The sequence below is a fragment of the Buteo buteo genome, chromosome 5 (genome assembly GCF_964188355.1).
Source record: "Buteo buteo chromosome 5, bButBut1.hap1.1, whole genome shotgun sequence".
Classification (NCBI taxonomy): Eukaryota; Metazoa; Chordata; class Aves; order Accipitriformes; family Accipitridae; genus Buteo; species Buteo buteo.
Window position 1 is genome coordinate 52,245,637 of NC_134175.1, and position 15,374 is coordinate 52,261,010.

General features: G+C 40.0%; 1 protein-coding gene across 5 annotated transcripts in view; it reads left to right on the forward strand.

Annotated features, from left to right (window-relative positions):
- Positions 1-19: 19 nt before the first annotated feature.
- The window catches only part of RIF1 (replication timing regulatory factor 1), a 38,363-nt gene continuing 23,008 nt past the window's right edge, over positions 20-15,374 (forward strand). For 3 of the 5 annotated variants that reach the window (XM_075029065.1, XM_075029066.1, XM_075029068.1), the window contains exons 1-12: positions 20-215; positions 1,601-1,679; positions 2,366-2,462; positions 5,068-5,198; positions 5,642-5,736; positions 7,701-7,890; positions 10,458-10,550; positions 10,643-10,781; positions 12,113-12,264; positions 13,043-13,163; positions 14,664-14,837; positions 15,092-15,202. In XM_075029065.1, the coding sequence (XP_074885166.1) occupies positions 109-215; positions 1,601-1,679; positions 2,366-2,462; positions 5,068-5,198; positions 5,642-5,736; positions 7,701-7,890; positions 10,458-10,550; positions 10,643-10,781; positions 12,113-12,264; positions 13,043-13,163; positions 14,664-14,837; positions 15,092-15,202 (1,489 nt within the window). In that variant the 5' untranslated portion in view covers positions 20-108. Of the gene's footprint in view, positions 216-1,600; positions 1,680-2,365; positions 2,463-5,067; positions 5,199-5,641; positions 5,737-7,700; positions 7,891-10,457; positions 10,551-10,642; positions 10,782-12,112; positions 12,265-13,042; positions 13,164-14,663; positions 14,838-15,091; positions 15,203-15,374 lie in introns of those variants that run through there. The other 2 variants (XM_075029067.1, XM_075029069.1) reach the window with 2 other exon arrangements.

Below are 15,374 nucleotides of genomic sequence, written 5' to 3' on the forward strand. Positions count from 1 at the left end.
CGCGCCGCCAGTCCCGCGCGCCGCCATCTTAGCCCGGTTAGACGGCGAGGGGCGTACGGCGGCTGGCCTCGGGGCTGGCGGCACCGGGCTGCCCGCCCCCGCCGCACCATGAGCGCTCCCGCCGCCTGCTCCAGCCTTCAGCCCCTGCTGGAGACCTTGGAAGACCCAGCCGCCCCGCCGGGGGACCTCACCGACGCGCACCTCACGATCGTCAAGTGAGTGCGGGCCGCGGCCGCCTCCTCACGGCCGCGGGGGCAGCGTGAGGGGAGCGGGGAGGGCCGCGCTTGCCTGAGGGGACGGCGGCCGCCCTCCGGCGGTGTGGCTCCTCGCCGGAGCGGAGCCGGGGGTTGGGGTGGGGTGGGGAGCGGCCCGGCGTGTGCCCGGGCCGGGGGAGAGTCAGCCCCCGGGCAGCCGCTGCTGCCGCGGCGGAGCGGGGAGGGAGGCTTCTGCCCGGCCTGAAATGGGGGAGGGCTGCAGGGCGTGGGGTTGCGTGGTCGCTGGCTGGAGATCGCGGGAAACGTGCGGGCCTGGGGTTAGGGGGGTGGGGTGGGCGTCTTTTTGGTGCCTGCTCATCCCAGAGCCTCTCCTTGTGCATTTTCTAGGGAAACTGCGGAGATGGGTGAAGGAATGTTGGGAAATAGTAACTTTTTTTTTTTCCTGACTGGAAAAAGACTTGGCATTTCAGCTTTGTGATTGGAAAGGCTGAGTTTTTCGCGTTTGGGAATGATCGTGTCTTCTCTTAATTGTGTTTCTTTCTGGAAGGTACTTATTAACCATGAGGATCTGCTTTTACCTGGCTCTTTGAATTTGTTAGCATGTGCAAAGGCAGCATCTCTTTCCATCAGTATCTCCCTTGAGTTCCTGCCTTTAAGTTCTGTAGTAACTTTTAAAGCTGTAACTGCTTAGATGTCAGCAATACTGGTCACACTGTAAGGTTTCTAGTAATAACTGACAAAAAAGAAGTGCTAGCTTAAAGATAGTATTAAGCGACAATAGATTTCTCAGGTTGCCTTCTGAATGGTGGTGCTTAATATGTTTGGGTTTTGCTATGTCAGACTGATGGTTAACATTTTATAGGACAAGTACAGCTTTTCTGTATTGATGTTCTTCAAATATGTGCAAAGTCATCGCTCTTAGTTGGTAAACCAGAGTTTTGGGGGAGCCTGCATTCTAGAACTGCTTTTGAGGAATGCGCTTTTTAAGCTCATATATTTTTGTGGAAAGTTTATCTAATTTTCAGCAGTCATTTAAAGCTTGCATATTAACTTTTAATGTTTTTATCACAGTTGACAAAAAATGAAAGCCCTTAATATTTTCTTTTATGCTCCATAAGCACAAAATGGGTCATTAGTCACTTCACTTTTTCTAATATACTAGGACACGTGTGCTTTATAACACAATACTTTACTGATATGTCAGGCTAACTATGTGGTGAGTGGCATTTTTGCTCTTTAATTTCTTCAGTGTCCTGTTTTAGCTTTCTAAGGAAAGAAACAGTTCTATACTAGGTAATGAATTGTGTATTAAAAATTTACAGTTATGTCAATTATAACATGTTTAACCTGTGAATATTACTTGTGTTTCCTTCTGCTCCTTGAAGTCGCTTGACTGGTGAGGAAGGCAAAGAATTCGTTGCAGATGTCAGAAGACACTTTCCTCAACTTTGCAAAGTGTTTAAGGTATGTCTTTTTCCATTCGGTTTTCTACGCTTCAGTGAACAAAGATACATTTAGATGGTCAAGGTCAGTGGCCGTTGTAAGACTCGAATTTGACTTCATTTAATAAGAATTCAAGCTAATGACATAGCAGTAAGGGGTTGTTGGCAAAATATATCTTCCATGTTATTAGAAGTTACTACAGAAAAAATAAAACATGGGGTCTTGGATGTGTTCAGGCAGTGTGATGGAGTCAAACCTAATCTTCCAGCCAGAAAGGATATTGTGTTCTGTCTGCCTTTAGATGCACTTTGGGGATGTGGAATATGTGGTAAATGTCAAATTTTTTTAAAGATTAATGTAAAGACTCTTCTTGGCCATCTTTTTTTCCCTACTGTTTTAGATGTTTAAAAACAATTGGAGAGTCAGGTAGTAGTACATAACAAGCGAAGAAGTAGAACTTTGGATGTTTAGAACTTACTTCGGTAAGGATGTCTATATTACAGAGAACAAAAATGTCTTCAGAACCTCAAATGGTTTTATTGATTTGGAGTGTATGTAATCAGGAAGAGTATCCTATAATGGTGCATTTTTCATCAAGTGTTTGCTTTTGACAGCTGTCTTTTCATTGATCAGAAATATTGGTATTGAGACAATACTTAACAGCTACTTCTGTAAACTGAGACTTTATGTGTACTGCTTTTTTTCAGGCACACATTTCTAGTCAAAATACAGAGCTAACTAATGCAGCATTACAGGCATTAGGATTCTGCGTTTTCAATTCAAATACTACATCTGAATTACCCGGTAAGCAAACAAACTTCAGTGTGGATGCTGGTAGTGTGTGTGTGTCTGTGTGTCTGTATATATATCTATATCTCGGAGTTCTTTCTTTGTGTCTTCATTACCATATACTTTAATTTTGACAAAGTTTACAGTTCCCAAGTGGTGCAGTGGTTTTGTCTCTAGTATGAGCAGTGTGATCAGTTCACTAATTACATCTTGTACAAAAAAACTGTAAATTTTTTTTCATGCTGTTATGCTAATACTGTTTTACTAACTTCTAGTTTCATTAAATGCTGTGGTAGCAGTTAGGTACTGTAATTAGTTTTGTGGAATTAGTAATAAAAAAAAATGTCCAAGTGGAAAAAGAATGAACAGGGGTTTTTTGTTTGTAGAATTTGGGTATGCATTGTAGTGTTTTCTAGCCTTTACCTGATGATTCCCAGTTGTTACACTAAATCATAGGATGGTTTGGGTTGGAAAGGACCTTTAAAGCTGTCGTGGTTTAACCCCACTGGCAACTCAGTCCCACACAGCTGCTCGCTCACCCCCCCAGTGGGATGGGGAGAGAATCGGAAGGGTAAAAGTGAGAAAACTTGTGGGCTAAGATAAAGACAGTTTAATACGGAAAGCAAAAGCTGCACACACAAGCAAAGCAAAACAAGGAATTAATTCCCCACTTCCCATTGGCAGGCAGGTGTTCAGCTGTCTCCAGGAAAGCAGGACTGCATCATGCCTAACGGTGACTTGGGAAGACAAACGCCATCACTCCCAACGTCCCACTGTTCCTCCTCCTTCCCCCAGCTTTATATGCTGAGCATGATGTCATATGGTCTGGAATATCCCTTGGGTCAGTTTGGATCAGCTGTCCCAGCTGTGTCCCTTCCAACTCCTTGTGCCCCCCCAGCCTCCTCGCTGCTGGGGTGGGTGAGAAGCAGAACAGCCCTTGGCTCTGTGTAAGCACTGCTCAGCAGGAACAAAAACATCCCTGTGTTATCAGCACTGTTTTCAGCAGAAATCCAAAACATAGCCCCATGCTAGCTACTGTGAAGAAAATTAACTCTATCCCAGCCAAAACCAGTGCAAAAGGTCATTAGTCCAACCCCACATATTTTGCTGGTAAATATTTCAACTTAAACTAATTTAAAGTAATTCAAAATCTTATGGCCTACATTCCTAAGAATCCCTTTAATGAAAGGTTTTGCTGCTGAGAACTTGAGGCTATGCATCAAGGTAAAAACACTGGATTTTGTTAATACGGGCGAGCTAATGTCCAAGTTGACTGGTCCTCGGGAGGTACCTGTTCCACGTTCCAGGGGTCAGGCATATCCAGTTGCAGTAACGTGATCAGAAGCTGCTCAGTGTCAGCTGTCTGTGTGTGTGTGTGTCAGATGGACAGGTTGTGCGGTGCTGGAGGGTGGTTAGGCTAAGGTTGCCTTTGATAGGCACACAAGGAAATATATCGTGATTTGGCTCTTGCATGGTGCCTTGATGGTGCAGGAGTCTATAGTGACTGTTCAGATCGTAATAACAAATGGCTTGCTGTCAATTATTCTTTCTTCTTCTTCTTCTGAGGAGGAGTGTTAAATACTCTTGGACAAGTGTTCTGGAATGACCTTTATTAGAGAGAAACTTGACCTCAGGAAAGACAGAACAAAATCATAAGGGGGGATGTGCAGAAAGCACTTTTTCATGCTCTCTGCCATTCTGTTTATTGAAATTGCTTCTTTCAGTTCTTTTACTCAATTTTTTCAGTGTGTCCTGCTTTCCTACTGCAGAATTTAGCCAGATTTCCTATGAGGATGAGGCATCTGTAATAATGTCTATGTGGTCCCCTTCCTTTCCCCCATAACTTTTTAACCAGTTGATAAATTACAGTCAATTTTGTTAGAGAATGTTGGGTTTCAGAAATAATTAAGTCCTGAAAACAGTGGAGAGTTAGGGAGAGAGGACAAAAACCATATGTACTTTTGATTGAGGAAAGGACTGTATGTGAGTTTATGTTTCTCTGATAGATCATTTACCCACAAAGCCCAAATTTGCAAGGAATCAGGCTTCATTAGTTTGGAATTTTAAAAGAATACATGATTTCTCCATCTATCTTCCTGGTTGTGTTTAAGTCCTGTGTTACCCCTATTCTTTTTTGTGTAATAAGCTTGCCATTACCTCAGTTACAGCTCTACTTCCCTCTTTAATAATAAAGCCTTTTGTAGGCTCTAAAATGAATTTATGCAGGTCAGTATAGCAGTGAAATTGACCAGACAAAGTGCTGCTAAATTCACTTGAAATTCAAGAAGTTTTGAATAATTAAATATTTAATCTTTAGTGGTTTTAGGTAAAATAGTCTTCTAGTTTTGTGGGTTTGTGGTTTCTTTTAGAGGTAATATAGATGTACTACATAAATAGTATCTGTATATTAATATATGTTGAGCTTTTTTGCTAGTTTATTTTGAGAGACATTTCCAAAAATTGCCAAAAAATAATGTTTAAGACATTAAATCATGTCCATTGGGACTTGTAGTTGAATGGATCTTTAGTAATGTTAACTGAGCAAAATGACCCGAAACTTGGGAAGAAGCTGATTGGAATTGCATGAACAGAATTTGAGTGCTGTGCATTCTGCTTTCAGCAACTGAAATACACGACTTGCTTTCAATGGTGAACAGTGTTGCTGTAAAAACTTCAGACAAAAACACTCGCACTCGGGCACTCTGGGTGATCTCTAAGCAGGCGTTTCCTTCTGAAATTGTTAAAAAAGAGGTAAGTTTCTTCACTTTTTTCTGTGTGTGGTCTGATTTCCTAGGGAGATGAGGCTTGTGCAGTCTCTTGGTCACTCTCCTCTCAGTAGCTTTTGAATCTGAAGGTTGTTTTCCAATTCTTGGAAAAATTGTGAGGGCAGCTACAGCTGGAAAAAAGCCAACAAATTATTGCTTCTCAAGGAAGAAGCTGCAATGTGAGCGATTCTGTTAGACACCAGTGAAGCGGCATAGGGGATAAATGTTGTGAATATTCCAGTTTGGTTGGAGTGATTCTTTAAGCAGTCCAAACCACTCTGTTTTGTGACAAGCTCTAACCTTAAAACTAGACTGAGCATAATCCAAACACAGGGCACAGTCCTGGGAAACAAAACTTCATCATTCCAGCTTCTCATGGGGAAATATTTGTATTTAGGTGCTCGCTCTAATGTTATCTAATATCCTCAGGTGTCCAATATTATTTCTGCCCTGGAAACGATACTTACTAAAGGAGATGTACAGTCTATGGTGGTTGAATATGAAGCACTAAATGTTATTATACGGTACGTGCACTGCAACATTAAATTGTTAAAATAGATGCTTAGTTTTGGGGGGAAACTATTGAAACAAAATCTTAGTGGCACTAAGTATTCTAAAGAAAGGTTTTTTTTGAATGCTCTTTGAGTTGTTCAATATGTTCAAGGCTGTCTTCCCACAGTGTTTTGTATTACGGTCAGTAGAACAGAGTGAAATTTTGTGAACTACTATCTCTGTTTCTGTCTCTTTGCCAGTGGTTCTCCTGAACCGGTTCACTTGAAAAATACTCCTTTCATGATAATCCAGCAATTGATTCTGACACAGAAAGTAGTCAATATTCATATAAACTTTCATTGCTTTCATTTTTAATGGATTATTAGGAATTATTTCCAAAGTCTTGTGTGCCTTCACAAGTCCTTCTTATGTCCTAGCTTTCATTTTCAGAACGTACCTGATTGAGAATTTCTCAGCCGTTATATGGGGTTTTATTAAAAAATGTCTCTGTGCTGCTTTACAGATTTTACTGCAATGTTTCTCATGACGCTGCTGAGGGTACTGTTTAATTCCAAAGGCGACTTTTTAGGACCAATACCAAGAATGTGTTGTTTTGGCCAGCAGTGCTAGAATAGTCAAATTTTATCTTTACCTAGTATTAATTTAATTTTTTTATTAGTAAATATGTTGAGCTTGTATCTTTACTATTATTTAAGTATTTTCTAAACTTCTTGCGTCTGGTTTGAACTGCAAATCCATTTTAAAGTGAAATAGTTAAAGCAGTAATTATCTGCTTATTTTATCTCTATTCTAGTACACCCATTTTCTGTAGCAGAGAAGTCAGATATTATCATTTAGTTAGTATTTAGCAACTTCTTGCCTTTGGCTAATTGTACACTAATTCTTCTTTTGCAAATATGAGATTCAGTAGAGAGTTGTTTCTGGAAAATTAAGCATTTTATTAAATGGTTTCTTTTAGTTATTTTATATGTGTGTGTATATAAATATAAAAAATAATTCTATATATGTTTATTTAAAAGAATGTAGTTCTCCTTAAGAGCAAGAATTATACCTGCAAATAATCTTTAAACAGATACTGGGTCTCAGGCTGATTGACAGTAGTGGTAAGACAATGCTTTTGTGCAGAAGTTAGGCTGCTGACAAATGTAATGGAAAACCGTTCTCTTAAGCAGTGCTTGTCCTCTGGTTTTCATAAAATATTTGAAACGCAGCAGTTTTCCTTAGTACGGCAAACCCTTTTTTAAGCTGTAGCGATGGGGATGTGACATACCCGTGGCAAAGAGGGCGCTAGCAAAATTCCGTGACTTAGAGAGACAAGCTGGTTCCTACAGGCCAGTTTGAATGTATGCTGGGTACTCCCACTTCCGAAAGTCTCATTGGCTTCTATTTGGAACGGTTGTAAGCATATGGAATTGCTTATCATACTGTGCTCTTAACAGCTCAGCAATAGAGGGATAAGATAAGAAGACTTGACCAGGCTAATGTACATTGAGTCTGTGCAAACCTGTGCTGCTTCAGGGTTTGGGGTTTTTTTTCAAAATCAGGCATACGTTGTTTTCAGCACATGTGGCCTGCTGGAGCTGGTCTGGACTGCTGAGAACACACAAGGGGTGGTTAATATGCAAACTTTGTACTTGGGCACTGATAAGGAAGTATGGTGTGTGTCCTTCAGGCTCTCAATTCAGCACTTTCGATCAAAAAGTTGTGATAGAATAGAAAGGACAACTGTAAATGTCAGTCTGCTCTGCTTTTGGAGAGGTTTATCTGAAATAACACTTCAGCATTGCAGTTTTAAGTGAACTGTCAAAATACAATTGTTTAGAAAAACTTTAAAAAATGAAATTGTTTAGAATGGTTTCCTGTAAATCACATGTTGAATTAGAGCATTCATTGAAGATACTAAGATTATCTTTGAGTGTTTGAGCAGTACATCTGTTGGAGATTTGTAATAGCTATATTTGTTTTTTGGATCTAGCTTAATGGAGCAAGCTCCAGCCCAGATGGGAGAAGAGGCTGTGAGGTGGGCAAAACTGATCATTCCTCTGGTCGTCCATTCAGCTCATAAGGTGCAGTTACGAGGTGCCACTGCCCTGGAGATGGGCATGCCACTGCTGCTCCAGAAACAGCAGGAGGTAGCGGCTGTCACTGAGCACCTAATGACCACAGTAAGTGGAAACGCTGTGCCTTTTTTCTAGAGATGGCAGGAATCTTAATCAGGGTTGTTGGTTGGTTGGCGGTCTTTTAATTTTATAGTCTAGGTAGTGCAGGAAAAAGCTACTGTGCGTTGACACCAAGTTCTTGATGACAGCAGTTTTGACAGAAATTAATATAACAGCAGTGTAAATATAGGACCATTGTAAAAAAACCAAACAAAACAATTACATTTCTGACAAGAATCATTGATCAGGAATATAATTTGCCTTTTTTAAGTGACCTTCAAGCACCTGTCTTGATAGCATGAACTCACAGATATCATTAAACTTTTATTTTCTCTTAAAGAGAATTTGCTTACTGAACTACAATCAGCAGAACTTGGTGTGGCAGTAACTCACATCACTTAGCTTAGCTTCCTACTCAAAACAGGCCTAGCTTCAAAGTTAAGGCCAGATTGCTCAGAGCCTTGTCCAGTTGAGGTCCGAATATGTTAAAGGATGGAAATTCTACAGCCTGTCTGGGCAGTTTGTTCCAGTGCTGAACCACCCTCATGGTAAAAAATAGGATTTGCCTTGTTGAAACTTGTGTCTGTTGCCTCCACTCCTTTCAGTAATTCTCAGAAGCATCTGGCTTCTTCCTTATAATCAAGCTATACGTAGTAGAAGACTACGATTATATTCCATCCCACCCCAAGCTAAACGAGTCTGGCTCTTCTGTTATGAACTCTGTCCCGTAACCATCTTAGTGGTGACCCTCTGCTGAATTCACTCCAGTTTGCCAGTAGCTCTGGTACTTTGGTGCCCACAGTTTGGTATAGTGTTCCAGAGATTATTTGATGAGTACCAAGTAGAGGGGTCAGTTCTCTGGTCTTGTTTCTTGTGTTTTTGCTAGTGCAGCCCAGTATGCAGAAGTGCATTCCTGACTTAATGTTTACATTTTTGTCCCCCACTTCTTTTTCTGCAGAGGTGTTACATAGCCTGTGAGTCCTTAGTGGGTACCAGTACACAGAGTTCATCTATCCCAGGTGTAGGACTTTGCCTTTGAATTCTGTGAGGTTTCTGTCAGTCCATTTTTCAAGCTTGTAAAGATCCTTGTGAATGGTACCCCTGTCCTCCAGCATATCTACTGATGCTTCCCCGCCATCGATTGTGTTAAATCGTATCAGCCCTTGTTGACCCTTTGTGAATTTCACACTTAACCTGGGCTCTGAACTGCTCACCACCAACCTTTGAGTCTAACAGTCCAGCCACACACCGTGTAATCTAACTAGTTTGTATCTCCCCAGTTGGGCTACAAGGACACTAGAGGAGTCTGTGTCAAAAGCCTTGCTAAAGTTGGAGTGGAGAACATCTGCTACACTCCCTGCATCTGCTACACTCCCTGCATCTGCTACACTCCCTGCATCTGCTACACTCCCTGCATCTGCTACACTCCCTGCATCTGCTACACTCCCTGCATCTGCTACACTCCCTGCATCTGCTACACTCCCTGCATCTGCTACACTCCCTGCATCTGCTACACTCCCTGCATCTGCTACACTCCCTGCATCTGCAAAACCAGGCATTTCTTCATAGAAGTCAGTCAGATTGGAAAATCAGGTTTTGCCCATAATAAAACTATGCCAGCTGTTTGTAGGGACCTTCTTGTTCTTCCGCGTGCCTAGAAATGGCTTCCACAGGAATTTGCTCCATAATTTTTCCAGGCACAGGAGTGAGATTGGCTGGCTTGTAATTCCCCAGATCCTCTCTTTTGTGGTTTGTGGTTTTTTTGGTTTGGTTGTGGGTTTTTTTTGGGGGGGGGGGGGGGGGGGGTGGCATAACATTTGTCTTGCCCTACCCCATCATTAGGAATCTCTACTGGTTGCAGCAACCTCTCCAGAAATAATAGTCTGACCTTGTTGAGTCATTGGCCTTTTCCTTCAGCACCTTTGGATATACCTTGTAGAGTTTGATGGATTTGTGTATGTCAGGTTTACTTAAGTAGTCCCCAACTCGGTTCTTCTCTACCATGGGTAGTACCTGTGTGCCCAGCAGCAGAGGTAATGGGAGAGGGATGTTGGAGGCCTGAGGGTAAAGATGGAGACAAGAAAGGCATTGAGTAGCTCAGCATTTTCCATGTCCCTTAAAAGATTCCCCACCCTATTCAGCAAAAGCTCCCTTGGTCTTTTTGATGAAGCTTTTAATGTTCCCATTCACTTCCAGAACTGTAGGCTTATCTATTTTGCCTTATTCACTGCTGAAGTTAAGTACATTAACAAAAAAACCTGAACAAACAAGGTGGTTTTTAGGGTTACAGTGTGTTTTGACTTGAGAGTTAGACTACAAGTATTTTAAGGAAATGGATTTTGATTTTTTGGTTGTGTGTATCAGAATAGTTAAGTTTATGGTTGGTTTCAATTATGGTAGCAATGTTCGACTGATGTATCAGCAAATGCTATGTGGTACAGCATGAAATCCTTCTGATCTAGAAATAGCATAGTTCTAGGTTGGTTGTTTCTCCAGACATTGGTATGAATATGTAGTTTTTAGAATACTTTGAATATATTTCTTGTAGAAATTATGTTTCTTTCTGTCTGCAGAAAATAATTTCAGAACTTCAGAAATTGTTTTCTACAAAAAATGAGACTTACGTGTTAAAATTATGGCCGCTGTTTGTCAAATTACTTGGAAAGGTAAGCAGAAAAGCACCAAGTTTTACAGTCATGAATCTTGAAGAAGTTTTTGACAACATAAATATCTTTATTCTGAACTTCTTTATCTTCAGACTCTGCATCGTAGTGGCAGTTTTATCAACTCATTGCTGCAGCTGGAGGAACTTGGATTTCGTAGTGGCTCACCAGTGGTAAAGAAAATAGCCTTCATTGCATGGAAGAGTCTAATAGATAATTTTGCTCTAAATCCAGGTAGATTAAAAAAAGTTAACCTGAATTGTTTTGACTACTGTCACTTTACATAACTGGAAGAGAATATTCTGTCTAATGGTGGTTAATACTATAGTACATACCACTGGATATACACATAGTATATGTGTGGTATATATGTAGTGGCATATATATATACATAGTGGTATATACTGTGTGTATATACATAAGTAAAATTCAAGTTGTTTTATTTGTTTGTTTTAAGGAAAAGTGACAATTTGATCAGTAGTTCTATCAACTTTTCTGCTAGGAGAAATAAATAGAATAAAATTAACAAACCTTTGTTCTGTAATGCTTTAATTGATCCAAACAGCAATGAAATAGAGAATAAAACATTCTGTAGATATTATTTGGGACTGTGTGGATTAATTGGGGAAGAGCAATGCTTCAGGATTCTAGAGGTGTTAAAAAAAGTTGCTTTAAAGGTATAAGTGAGACCTGAACAAGCCTTTTAAGTCTAGCCTGTGTCAAAAGACACTTTATTTTTTACCTTGATAGTGCTTCTCCTTACTCTGTGTCCTGAACAGAAAGCTAAATGTGGACATTTCTTAGTTTAGCTGAATTTAACTTAAATTGTCATTTTAATTTGTTTCTTATCTGGTCATTTGTTCTGATCATTGTTTCCTGTAAATTACTAACAAAGAATTTGATTCTTTTGGAAGATAAAAATCCATGGCACGATTGGCCTTCATTGTGCGTGTTCCAGTATGGCTAGTAAGGATTGCATGCTGCAAAAGCAGTCTGTGTCAGCAGTTTCTTATGAATTGCAGGTGGACAGGTTCTGATGCTGCTGGGCTGGCTAAAAGTTTTTCTTTTCTTTGAACACTTGCATAGGCTTAAGCAAACTTCTGCCCAGACATGCTATGCTAGTTCTGCTTCAGTGGTAAATGATCATTTGCAGCCTCAGCATGCTGTATTTCAGATCATTCGTTCTCATCCAGGGGTAATGCACATGTGTGTTAAGTGTTTATTTTTTCTTCTACTGTGGCAGATAGGAGTCTCTTAACATACATAGCAAGCAAGAGTGAATTTCCTTCTGTTTATGTTGATATTCAGTAGATTTCATTTCGGTCTTGATATTGGAAAGAAATACTTGCTATTTCCAGGGTTGCTGTAGACAATAGAGCAGTAAAATAGTGTGAAAGGTTGGTGCATTTACTATGTATTTTAGTTTTGCAAATTGTCATTAATTGAATTTTAAGCTAAAATATATTAGGAAAAAACATAATAGTTTAAAAATATTCCTTTTTTGTTGTTCTGTGATTCAATTATTTAATTGTGTTGCTTAAAAATATGCTTTTTTGGTCTTCAAGATATATTGTGCAGTGCTAAAAGGCTGAAATTGCTAATGCAGCCACTGAGCTCGATCCATGTGAGAACAGAGGCTTTGGCACTGACAAAACTGGAGGTCTGGTGGTATTTACTCATGAGGCTGGGACCTCAGCTGCCTGCAAACTTTGAACAGGTAACGGAACTGAAAATAGTCAGAGCATAATCACTTAGCCTGTGTTGAGTGTGTGAAGTTAAGTCCCCTCTTTGTTACCGTAACTAATTCTGTACCTGCTTTGTCCTTCTCTAGTTTATTATTAAAATAAGACTGTCTTAAGGAACCAAATATGATGTGTGCTGTGCATGTGTTCTATATAGCAGGAGTGCTTGGGACTATACATCCCATCTTTTTAAAGTTCCAAAAGATTTGGAACAGTATCTGCATGTCATGTGAGCATCTCGGTGAAGATCTCCAGCAAGTACACAGCAATAGTAAACGTAAGCACGTTATGTAAGGACTGCTTTGTCCTTTTGCTGTGCAAGTGTATGCTTGGGAAAGTCTGCCATAGGAAAACATACTGAAAAGATCACAAAATATTTAGAAAGATGCATAGAGAGGAAAAATGATGGAGGTGTTTCATTACTACTCGCATTATAACAGGAGTGAATGTAATATTTCTATTAGGTTTCTGAATTTCATTAAATTAAACTTCAGGGTGGGAGTAAAGAAAAAAATTACCTTTTTTAGATACAGTATAGTTGGATCATTCTAACATAAGTTGTTGTTTAACCTAGCCATGTATATGCATGTTTTATACAGCATCCTAAAAATATTGTTATAAGTACCTGGAAACTCTGAAACACTGACGCTGTGAACAACAGTACAGTCTATGTGATATTTGAAACATGGTTCTTTGTGGCTTATGGCTTGTATGTGTCATGCCTATTTTCACTGAGGTTTGTTATCTTTGCAGGTTTGTGTACCATTAATCCAAAGTACTTTAAGTCCAGATTCTTCTGCTGCATTGCAAGGAACTCCCTTACGTGTACCAGCCAACCAAAGTTTAGCCTCGGCATCCCCTGCACAGAAATCAGGTATTAAACCACTAGCCTGTTTCCAACTATATTCTAGATACAGAAAGTAATCTATTTAACATGTTTATGCTTTTTCATTTGCAATATATTATTATTAAAACCAGTAATTTTTCTGCATGTTCATTGGAGAGCTCAGAGGTAGTGATTTATATTCATAGAATCCTAGGATGGTTTGGGTTGGAAGGGACCTTCAAAGATCTAGTTCCAGCCCCCCTGCCACGGGCAGGGACACCTTCCACTAGACCAGGTTGCTCCAAGCCCCATCCAACCTGACCTTGAACACTGCCAGGGATGGGGCATCTGCAGCCTCTCTGGGAAACTGTTCCGGTGCCTCACAATCCTCACAGTAAAGAATTCCTTCCTTACACCCAATCTAAATCTACCCTCTTTCAGTTTAAAACCTTTACCCCTTGTCCTCTCACTACGTGCCCTTGTAAAAAGTCCCTCTCTGGCTTTCATTTACATTGGATAAAATTAGGCTGTTGTAGTCAGTATTTCAAGTTTACAAAATTGCACTAATCAAATTGTGTTGAGGACCAGTTTTAATGTTGTTGTGGTTTAACCCCAGCCAGCAACTAAACACCACGCAGCCGCTTGCTCACTCCCTTCCCCCCCTGTAGCGGGATGGGGGAGACAATCGGAGGAAAAAAAAAAAAAAAAAATGAAAACTTGTGGGTTGAGATAGGACAGAAAAGAAAGAAAATAATGATAATGGTAATAATAATAGAATAAGAATATACAAAACAAGTGATGCACAACGCAGTTGCTCACCGCTTGCTGACCAATGCCAAGTTAGTTCCCGAGCAGTGATCCTCCCAGGCCAACTCCCCCCAGTTTATATACTGGGCATAATGTCCCATGGTATGGAATATCCCTTTGGCCGGTCTGGGTCAGCTGTCCTGGCTGTGTCCCCTCCCAGCTTCTTGTGCCCTTCCAGCTGTCTTGCTGGCTGGGCATGAGAAGCTGAAAAGTCCTTGACTTAGTCTAAACACTGCTCAGCAACAACTGAAAACATCAGTGTGTTACCAACATTCTTCTCCTACTGAATCTTAAACACAGCACCATACCAGCTACTAGGAAGAAAACTAACTCTGCCAGCCAAAACCAGGACAAATGTTCTGAGTTGTGTCCTGTTTTGCAAGGGAGCTTTGGTTTTAAACTTAGTTGTTCATGTGTTCATGAACAATGTGCTATTTATATATGCCATTTTCATTTCTATAGCATTTTTGTTGTCAAAATAAAGTTTGGTGTCTGAGGGTTTGCAGTATTTGGAAAGTATTAAATGTACTTTCAAAATACATGGTTATGACTGTGATGTTAAACCCTACTGAATAGGAATGCATGCTAGGTATCTGGCTGACTTCTAGCGGTCCCTTTTAGCCAACTTTATTCTGTGATTTGTTCTTTTCCTGTTAACTTTGGGATTTTGGTCTATTGGATCTTTCCTTTCACTTGATTGCAGGTGACGTGAGACAATGTAATTTTTCTCCTCTCACTTAGGTCCTTACCCGTTTGCAAGTCCGGTCACACCAAGGCTCAACTTGAATTCTAGTACAGCAGGAGTGGTGATGATTCCTTCCATTCAGCTTTTGGGAATTGAAATGCTGCTTCACTTCTTGATGGGATCAGAAGTTTTAGAGTTTGCTAAGCAAAACAAACTTGTACTTAGTTTAGGTATACGAGTTGTTTGGGTTTTTTTTAAGTACTTTCGCATAATCGAAAGTTGCAAATTTTGTTGGATTTAAAGATGTCTACTAGAATGAAATGCTTTAAACATTTAAAACTGTTAGTTGACATCATTAATATTAGAAGTTGTTTTTATATTAAATTGTGTACATACACATAGGTACTTGATTATTTTTAAGCCTTATCTTACCGGTAGACTGCAAAATAACAGATTTACAGAAAATGTTTTTTTGTTCTCCTAGAGCCTCTCCAGTACCCACTCATCAGTAGCCCTTCTTTTTTTTGTAAGCATGCCAGTACGCTTATAAACGCAGTTCAGGATGGCTTTATTGCAATTGGAAAAGAAATTCCTGGTAAGAATTTAGTGGTGAAATTTGATTTCTTTTCTGTAAAACTAAGTGGGTGAGGGAAGCATAAGAAGAAATAACCACTTTCTGTAATAGTCCAGTGTTACATTAAATAGAACTGGTCTGACTTGGTTTGAAAGCTTAGTCAGTTTTGGCTTACGTCAAAGTCTGTTTAACA